This window comes from Bactrocera oleae, chromosome 4 (genome assembly GCF_042242935.1).
Source record: "Bactrocera oleae isolate idBacOlea1 chromosome 4, idBacOlea1, whole genome shotgun sequence".
Taxonomy (NCBI): domain Eukaryota; kingdom Metazoa; phylum Arthropoda; class Insecta; order Diptera; family Tephritidae; genus Bactrocera; species Bactrocera oleae.
The window spans coordinates 41,834,749-41,844,896 of NC_091538.1; the positions used below are offsets into that span (position 1 = coordinate 41,834,749).

General features: G+C 37.3%; 1 protein-coding gene across 1 annotated transcript; it reads right to left on the bottom strand.

Annotated features, from left to right (window-relative positions):
• Positions 1 to 770: 770 nt before the first annotated feature.
• On the bottom strand, positions 771 to 2,193 carry LOC106621127 (odorant receptor 94a). Its single transcript, XM_014239851.3, has 4 exons — positions 1,447 to 2,193; positions 1,272 to 1,371; positions 944 to 1,210; positions 771 to 876 (listed from the first exon to the last, which is right to left on the bottom strand). Exons 1-4 carry the CDS (start codon positions 2,169 to 2,171, stop codon positions 817 to 819), a joined length of 1,152 nt encoding a protein of 383 aa, XP_014095326.3. The 5' UTR covers positions 2,172 to 2,193; the 3' UTR covers positions 771 to 816.
• Positions 2,194 to 10,148: the final 7,955 nt, after the last annotated feature.

The window sequence follows — 10,148 nt, forward strand, 5'->3', positions numbered from 1 at the left end:
TATAGCTGATAGTGATCCGCTATCGGTTTCTACAAATGAAACATTTTGATAAAACGACTTCTTCTCAGCAAGTTAGGTTGATATATATTTAGCCGTTTTCCAAAATATTTGCATTAAACCATTTAGGGGCGGATCCATGCCTCCTTTTTAACTTTTTAATCCCCAGGTGACACTCACTACTGCGATCTCCTGTACAAAATATCAGTTTTATATATTAATTTGCGGCTTAGTTATGATAATTTATTTGTGTTTAATTAAATGCGTTTTGTGGGCGTGGCCCGATTCCCCCCATTTGCAATATCAATCTACCTTGGGTGCCAGAGAATATGTGTACAAAGTTTCATTAAGATATCTCAAGTTATCGCTTGCACGAACGTACGGGCGGACGGAGAGACAGTCAACCGGATTTCAACTCGTCTCGTCATCCTGATCATTTATATATACCATATATAACTCGATAACTATCTCGATTAGTTTTAGGTGATACAGCCAACCGTTAGGTGAAAAAAACTTGTATAGTCTGAAGAAACGTGTTGCAAGAGAATAAAAACTGAGGAACTAGTTCGCATATATACAGATAGACGGTAGACTGACGGGCATGGCTAAATCGACTCAGCTCGTCGTGCTATATTTAATAGGAACTACGACGTTTTCTTCTGAGTCTTCAAACTTCGTGGCAAACTTAATATAGCCTGTTCAGGGTATAAATATAAATAATTTGTGTGATCGGTTCTTCTATTTAAGCTAAAATTATTTATTTGACTCCCTTTAGATCATAAGTGTCTTCCATGGTGATTATGCGATTCAATTATATTCTCACTCTTCTTCATTGACATTGGCCAGCAAAGCTAGGAGACTGTAGGCATTGTTCATAGTCTAAAAAGTAAAAATTATGATATAAGTAATATTTGTAGCATGTAAATGAAAATCTTTCCTGAAATACCTTCGAAAAAACCGGCAACCCAATTTGAAAATAGTTGCCCGCATACAAAGTTATGGGCTGTTTTAAATGCTCCATGTAAAGAAAAATTTGACGACGGTTATATAGAGACATCACAGTCCAATCGCAGTTGTAGAGATGGTTGCTCAAATTCTCTGATTCTACGGTTATTTCGTTGGCATAATAACATGGTAGAAATATTTCCAAAGCCATAGCCACGACATATTGTATAAAGCCCAAAAAATTAGATGGATTCTCACTAAAGCTTATCTAAGTAATGATAAATGTTGTCAAATACTTGACACAGTTGGAGAATAAGTACAAAACTTACTCGTTGTATAGAGTAAATAGAGCAGCAAATGATGAGAGAACTGAATATAATCTGCGCCAGCACAGGCCACATTATGATTTTCTGACAACTTTTGGCCATACTACAGAATTGCGTAAAAAATGAACATCATTACACATCAATCAATTATTGTGAATTTTTTTTCACCGAAACTCACCCCTCAATTCTTTGATGAATTTTTATTATGTTTTCAAGTTCAGTGGTGATCTCCACATCGTTCACTTGATCACCCAATCGCTCCATCCTTGTGCCAATCATGCGCAGACAAAGAGTTAAATGGAACATTAAATAACACAAAAAAAATTCGATTTGGGTGTTGCATAAGCAACTGAATGGCACGACTATGTCTTCGTACAAGAATAGAGGCCACGCGTTACTTCCGCGCCATGACGCTGGCATCCAGTATGGGATGGGCAGTGCAAGTGTGTCCATGAAGAAAACGGAGAACAAAGCCATAAACACCGAGCAAATACTGAGAAGCGAATAGACTGCTACAACCTTTCGGAAGTATCGTTGAGCGCCCTGCCACATCTTTTGTTCCTCAAGCGTCTTTAAAGCAAACATATCACTTTTGTCCCATTCTTGAAGCAACTCATTAGCCGTTTGTGCATGGTACCAAATGTTGAGAACTTTAACGATGAGACAAGTTTCAGTGATTGCGAGCCTCATCCATTGGAACACATAGTCAACATCTCCACTAAGTATGATTTCCATCCACAAGAGCAGCGTGAAGGTAAATGTCATCGTGGTATTCAATACGAATTGGTAATATCGGTAATATCGTCCGAAAAACGTAGAATTATTACGAGCCGCGGACCAGAGCCCAAGAATCGTTAGTAGCTTTATCCCAAACCGCGAATTTGCAATTCTATCAAAGGACATGATGCGTGTTTGGAGTGGTACGTGCTGTTGCCAACTGTACTCCTTTACCTGTCTCACTTTGTTTTTATACTAAGTTGAGATCATAATTGAAATATCAATAATTTTTAATAGTTACTGGATTTGTGCACCGCAGCTCTACAGGACCAGGTTGTGTTCCCAATATTCTACCCTTTTCGACAAAAAGTTTAATTTAATAATTTCAACTAAGTGTACTTCTACAATGATCAAACTTCTCATGAAATCTATCGCCCATAGAAAAGCGGCTAACAGTTAATTTTTTTGTCGCCACAAATAGGGGAGAAGCGTGGCCAAACATCTAGCAAAGGTATAGAAACTACTTTGCGGTATTTGCAATTAAAATGTAATCTATGATTTGTACCTAATACTTTGTGCAAGAAAATTGTGACCAAGTGTGAACTTTCTGAAATAATAACGTACATGCACTGGAAGTAACCATGAATTACATAAATGTGTTATTATTTTCACACATTATTATAATAACATTACAATAAGCATGTTTACACCATACTCTCATTATAGCATGCTTATGAAAGTGTGGGAATTGACATAAGGACTTTTAATTAATTTCGACGAGTTTTCTTATGCAAGACAGGGCACGAAATTGGAAATATCACATAAAATGGGACCTCTAGCTCGAAAGCTAGTTCAGGAATATATTCGTAATTCTCGAAATTCGATTTTTGAAAGCTCCGAACGTGGCAACTGTTTCTCCTTTTCAGTAGCGGTAGATACCGGATAGAATGATTGTTTCTATGAGAGAGCGCCACTTGATTTAAATTTACATGTCATCTTATGAAGTTAGGTCTAACCTTAGAGGGCGGCTAAATAATAGCGAAAGGGTTCAACTTCATTGTTCGACGAAATCGTAAATGGATTAAAATCAAATTTGGTATCATATTAACTTATTTTGAAAGTCAGTAAGATATTTATCGCGCTTTAATGCCAAATTTTTCAAGATTTTTAGCCCACACGGTTTACACGAAGCATCGCGGACTCGGTCTAATATTCGGTAGACATAATCGTTCAGCAGAGTCGGTGATTCGCAACCAGAGATTGGTTTCACACCACGTTCACTTTAGTTGATAAGGGGCATCCTCAGAAACGTCGCACAGTTCGCACCGAAGACGCTATTGTTGCTGTGGGGCAGAGTATTGAAGAAAACCCGAATGAGTCCATTTACCATCGCCCGCATGAATTGGAGCCGTGCCCATCCACTTAATCGAAAATTTTGCGAAAGGATCTTGGTTTGCGGGCTTACAAAATCAAACTCGTGCAGGAATTGAAGCCAACGTCAAGTTCGTCGCACGTTCGGTGAATGGGCTCAAAACGATATGGCGACCGTCCCCGGGTTTCACAAATTTTGTTCTGCGATAAAGATTTCTTTTGGTTGAATGGGTACGTCTCTAAACAAAATTGTCGCATTTGGAGTGATGATAATCCACAAGTGATTATTATTGCACAAGCCAAAGTCTCTGTTTGGTGTGCTTTATGTGCAGAAGGAATGATTGGTCCATATCTCTTTAAAAATGATGAGGGCCAAATTTTACAGTCAATGGAGCTATAGAGCCATGATTAACGACTTTTTCGTGCCAGAATTGGATGATGTTAGTGCGGACGACCTTTGGTTCCAACAAGAGGGCTCTACATACCATATAGCTAACCAAACAATCAATTTATTGAATGACATTTTTGGTGAACGCATTATATTTTACACCGATGGACTTTTTTTTGTTACCCGATATTTTAAATATTCACTCTGTGGGATAGGGTGCTGATGCCTAATGCTAGATGGCGAACTCAGATCAAGCTTTTAAAAGTTTAAGCATTGTGGTCTAAATCGTGGCTGAGTTAAGTCTTTTTGTACGACGGGAAATTTTCCGGACGGCAGTCTAACCTTTTTCCAGTGACTGATTCCTTTATGTATATTCAAATTATCGCTTACATAGACGGGCGGATAGACATACAATATACCCTAGTGCAATATGTTGCTAGAGTACAAACCGGTATTTTTACAAGTACGATTTTAGATTCAACCCGATGGATCTAAACACGCAACACACTTCGAAGTAGTCACGCACTAAGTCTATTTGGCTACGGCGATCGCCAATAGTAATACCATATACTTAAATAGTATATAAAATATTTTCACTGTAAAAATTTTAATTATTTACAATTTCTAATAAAATGGCAAAGGCGCGAAGGTGAAACCGCGAGTGGCAAATAACGGTTGTTTGTTTAAGAGTGCATTCAGGCGATTTTCTGGCGTTTGTATGCAAAGGAAATTTAGTATGTGGCGTAAATATAAGCGCCGAAAAATATAGAAATATGTGGCAGCAAAGCAACAATGAAAACAAAATATACATATATAGATAGACACATGAGTATGCACTCGCAGAAACTCCCTTGTGTATATGTGAATGTGACGCGCTTGTTCGTAATTGTCAGTGCGTAAAAATGTGGCAACAACGAACTGCGCTGGAATTTTACGTTTCGCATAGCGTAAAGTAAACAGCGCGGCGTTGAATTAATCATTTTCATTTATTTATTTATCCATGTAAATAGGAAAGTTTGGACATGCGCATTTTACTGGTTCAAAGCTTTGTGCCAAAGAAGGGTTGGTCGAGGGTAAACACTAGTCTCTAATAATGCCAACTCAGATGTGTTGCAGGTACGATACTCTGCGGACGAGGGCCCTGCAAGCTTATGAGATTTATTGCGAGTTCTATGAAAGACTAGCTGTCTTCAATTCGGCAAACGTTAGAGATGTGTGAATCGAACAATCTATACCAGATGCTCCAACGAACTGTTCCAGTAATCCTTTATTTAAGTTTTCTATAAATTACTATACTTGATTTTAAGTCTTAAGTCTCAAGAATACCAGAAAAAAAGACATTTGTATTTTCATTTGTCATTTGAAGATAAGGCCTATACCACTTAAATGCGTTGTCCACAAACTCTCTTTAACAAATTTAACTCAATAACGTGTTGTTGCTTTTACATGTAGAAGTCGGCTCAAGTTCCGGATGGTTATCACTCCGTCTGTCCGTAGTTTCGTCCTTGGAAGCGATAACTTGAGTAAAATTTTAAAAAATTTTGAGTTGCGTGCAGAAGATTACAATGTATATGCGAATCTTTGGAAAGCTGTATCAACTAGACTTATTAGAAACATTGGTAGAATACTATTGTATATCTCAGAGTGTACCCGACAAGTTTGAACCAAATTTGATACCTAGGTTAGGTTAGGTTAAAAGGTTAATCCTAACAGAGATCTCATTTAGACAGCTTATAGCTGGTCCGTTGTGGTACCTAAATACATATAAAATTGATCATCAAGACCCTCATAAATCGATGAAGCGCTTTCAGCCGATCACAAATTTGTTGAGGAGGCTAATGTCAGTTTCGGCTATGTCTCCTGGTTCGCAGAAGACTTCCGAGATGTTTCAACCTGAGTTTTGCAAAAGCTGGACAATGGAGGAGGAAGTGCCCTAGCTAGCTCATCGGCTATGCAGTACCCAGCTTCTCTTTGCCTTAGAGCGACCTTCGCAGCAATGCACCTCCCAGGTGTAGTCGCAGACGCCAGTAGTGATTCCCAATGGGCAATTTTGTCAGTGAATGGAAACTGTATAATTTACTGCTGGGCATACCTAAATATATTAGTGTTAGAATATTGAAAACTAGCGTCAAAAGAATGCAAAACACCGCTGTGGTCGCCTGGGCGTTCTACAAACGCCATTTCAAATTCTAGGTAAATATACAAAAGCAAAAATAAAACTGAAAAAAACAATCAATTTGGAAAATTTGCATGCAAATAAATAATAAATTGAAAATGGTGTAAAATTTCGTGTGCTTAGAAAATTTACATCGATTATTGTCGTATGTACATACATATAGGCGCATTACAATCACATATATGGGTATATTTATTCATGATTATACCGTTTATGTTAAATAATTACTTGCCTGTGTTTATTTTGACAACCGTTAATGAATTGCTGGCGAAACACTTTGCTGAATGCTAAATTGCAATATTTAATACGCCACTTTTAAAGGAGACCCTTGACAAATCGGAAATTGCAGTAAATTTACCATAGTACCTTTATATAACTACAAAATGTATTTTAATTTTAATCAAGTCGAACCATCTGCCTTGTACAGTAAAAGTCATTTGTGTTTTTTTTAATGATAGATTTTATTGGGAGTTAGGTTGGGTAAGCCGAACTGATGCAGCGCTTTTAAATATGGGAGTTTTGCTCAAGGGTCATATTTTGTTAGCGATCCCTAAAAATTTTCTTAGTTTTTACTACTCTCAGATTGAACAAAATAAATAATGGTTCTTTTGCAGAGTTTCAGACTTTAGATTCTATATTAGAATTGAAGGGCTAAGTTCTTACAATATCCAGCGGATAATCTTACTCACTGTAAGAAAATACGGAATCTTAAATACATTATAAATGTATAATGGAAGTCTTGAACAGATGGTAAGAATTTTAATTACCATATATTTACGAGGGTGTACCGATAAATATTTAGCCTACAAAAAAAAAAACGGCAACTCATAAATGTGACCAAAATGTCACAGCGTAGAATAATTGTGTATGCCAAACGATTGTTTGTGACAAAAGCCGTTTGAGCGCTGCTTTGATACATTCGAAAAGAACAATAAAGTTAGCGATTTTACCAATTTTATTATTGTGAATAGCTGAAAAGACAGCCCTGGGGCTACCAGCAAAATGATGTTCCATTATCCTTTAATGTAATATAAGCAGTACCGCAAAGGAGAGCAAGACAGTCAGTCGCTCTTCTAGACAACGAGGCAGGTAGACTGGCATAGAAAGAGTCGTTGTCAACGAAGTCAAGTCTTTAGGCTTCATAAAATATACTAGCTTTGTTCCACGCTTTATGCGATAAGTAGGGTATGCGATAGTACTAATAGGGTACAAGCGTGAACAAATGACCAACATCTTTGGAGTAGAAGTTACACGAGAAAAAGAAAACACGTTAACTTTTACTGCAACGACCCTTCACAGATGAATTTTTATAGCATAAAGGGATAAAAAACAGATCTTTTTTTATTTTGATCGGTCTGTTGGTATGGCAGCTTTATGCTATATAAGTCCGTACTGAACAATTTCTTTAGAGATTGTACCGTTGCGATTGAAGATGTGTTCAGGGGTGCTTATACTGCTATTTCACCGTGAAAACGTACTCGCTTGTAACATCGCCTTTATCACGACCAAGTTGTTCGAATCTGAGAGTGCGTTGAACTAAAAGCAGACTATGTTGAAAAATAAATTGCCATTTTTGTAAAATTGTCGCTTATATTTTCAAGGTTAAGAACTAATTGTATCGACCCGGAATAAATTCATAATATTTAATGATTTTATTGAAAATATTTTAAGTTTTCTTATCTGAAACCATTTTGATAGTTTTCATTTAATTGAAAGAGTTCATTAAATTAAACGCTACCATACACACGTTTCAAACAATTATTTACGCTAATAATTTGCCCCAAAAATGTGTATTAGTTCAAGTGCACAAACATACATGTGTAGATTTAACACCTAAAAATATGCTAAATCGTTGTCATTCACGTGCCTGCTCCCCGAGTTCTATTCAATGATAAACGCGCGATGCTGTGGGCTTATTGTAATTAAAATACTTGTTAATTACACCATAAGCATTGCATTCGCTGGATGTGTGTGTGTCAGTTCAGTTACATAGTCGCAGCGCCTAATTTTATACACTGTTGATTTTTACATATAGCTAAATTGTAATTTATTTTAATAGCCTGTTGCTCACATATGCAACTGTACATCCACAAAAACACTCAATCCTAGAGTAGAAGAATTGCAGGAGCTTTGCTATTGGCGCACCGCCCACAATTTCTAATCGCCGAGTGCAGTCAAGTGTTGAGTTTATTGTGCAATTGGTGGAAAAAAGTTGATAACTTTTCGTTTTATTTGCTTAACGCGCCTGCTCACACACACTCATGTTAACACACATATACATGCCTATGAGTGTTACATATTTTGCGATAGTGCGGTGCTATTGAGCTGTAACATTCATTATAACTGGTACATATATGGTAGAAAAAAGTTTTACCCCAATGCTAATACAAGACCGCTCGATCAAAAAAGCCTAAAGGACTTTTTTAGGAGAAATTCACTTTCTATATCGCACCCGCCAGAATGTGATTTCTTGGGTATCAGTTATGAGTTGTTTTGAGTTCCAAGTGAGACCACTGAAAGGTAAATAAAATTACTTCCAGAATGCTGTCCTCTCTTGCACTAAATTTCACCAAAGAAGTCCTTTATTGTTTTTTAGTTAACAGAGTACAAGTATATGATTTCTGCAACTTCCATTTTATGTAGTATTCTAGATGTACCTTTTATATCCTATCATCTAGATACTCTATCAAAATAAAACAGTTTTGTTTCTAACATATAGAACTAATAAAGATAGATACACGGTTGAACTTGTCAACATAATTTTTGAAGTTTGTAAACAAACTGCTAAAAAGCTGAAAAGTATCACTTCTTTTCAGAGCGTTATCCCTTCGGGAATCTGCTTAGTTCTTTCCGAAAACGATCGAAATCAAGTTCTTGAAAGGAATCTTTTATATATGTGAAGGGTATTATAGCTTCGGTGCCACCGAAGTTAAAGTTTCTCTTGGTTGGCTTCAACCATTTCATTGAACTATCTAATCATTCACCAACTGATAAGAATTTGTGTAACCAGTTACATATTTCCTGCAGGGATGGGTTGCTAAGGTAATGAAGGTATTGTGCAAGACTCGACTGATGTCAGTCATATGCCTCATCTGGCTTATTATAAATATAATATATATCTGATTTTAATTTCGTAAGACAGGATATATACTTTTGTTAAGGATGTCACAACAAATTTCGCAGAGAATGTAGTGTTAAAGTAATACATACCATAACAAATTGCTGATTATTGAAAAACGCTCTTAGAGATTGGGTAGTGTGGCCCCATGCTTGGTTATATCTTTCAGAATAAGTTCTAATAGTAATAAAAATCATTTGAGCGGTGACTTTGCGATGGCTCTTTTGCGAACTATGGGTATGCACTCGAAATTGCGAACTATGGGTATAAACTTTGTTGACACACATCTTTTGAATGCAGGTTCATTGAAAACTCCACGCACCAAACAAGTTTCTCTGTGGCTTCGCCAATTTTGTACCGTTTTTACCACTGTTTATAATATGATGACAAATTCAAAGTAAACAAACAAGTATCATCCTAGGTTAGGTTCGCCGAAGGTTTGTCTACCGATTTGTAAAAACATAAGTCTGGCAAAAGCCTCTTCTCTACTGTTTTGTTAATTTATATCTCACAAAATATGTAAAATCACCGCTGCTGACCATATTAGACAGCGTTCAGTCAGAATACCTACCATGGCAGCCAGATGGACCATGTAAAGAACAGGAGGATCCGCAGCTGCACCAGTTGTGGTTGTTAATAGTGCTTTCAAAGTTCTGTCGGCTTTGAAGTCTCCAGCGTTTCTGCTGCGACCCGGCATACAAACAAGTCAGATAACAAAGTAGTTTGATGCTACTGATAAAGAGGTCAAACACTCCTTCACTAGCTTTGAGTCACTGCCATGTTTCTAATGTTCCTATAGTGTTTACTAACTGGACCCGCTCTGTCCAGGTGAAACTGATATACTGAACAGAGCAATTTCCCTTAATGCTAAGATAAGGTCAAGGCGCAGCCCGCTTTTCTTACCCCCGTTATAGAGAATTGGCCATCGCTACAAAGCTTCCCCAGGCGGTGGGTCTTGAAGTCGCATCCGAGTCAGTTATGACGTTAAATCCCCTTTGCCTGTACTCTGCTTGAGTCCTTTTCAGAAATATTGGAGGTGGCTTCACCTCGTTGTCGTGCGACATACAGCCCGCGATTACCGGAAACCGGCTATTAATCGGTATACCACAC

Excerpts from the sequence above, each read along its gene's own strand:
- LOC106621127 (XM_014239851.3), bottom strand. The coding sequence starts at position 2,171 with ATGTCCTTTGATAGAATTGCAAATTCGCGGTTTGGGATAAAGCTACTA. Across the intron at positions 1,211-1,271 it reads CTATTTACTCTATACAACGA|ATAAGCTTTAGTGAGAATCC; the intron begins GTAAGTTTTGTA and ends ATCATTACTTAG. Across the intron at positions 877-943 it reads GGTTGCCGGTTTTTTCGAAG|ACTATGAACAATGCCTACAG; the intron begins GTATTTCAGGAA and ends TTTACTTTTTAG.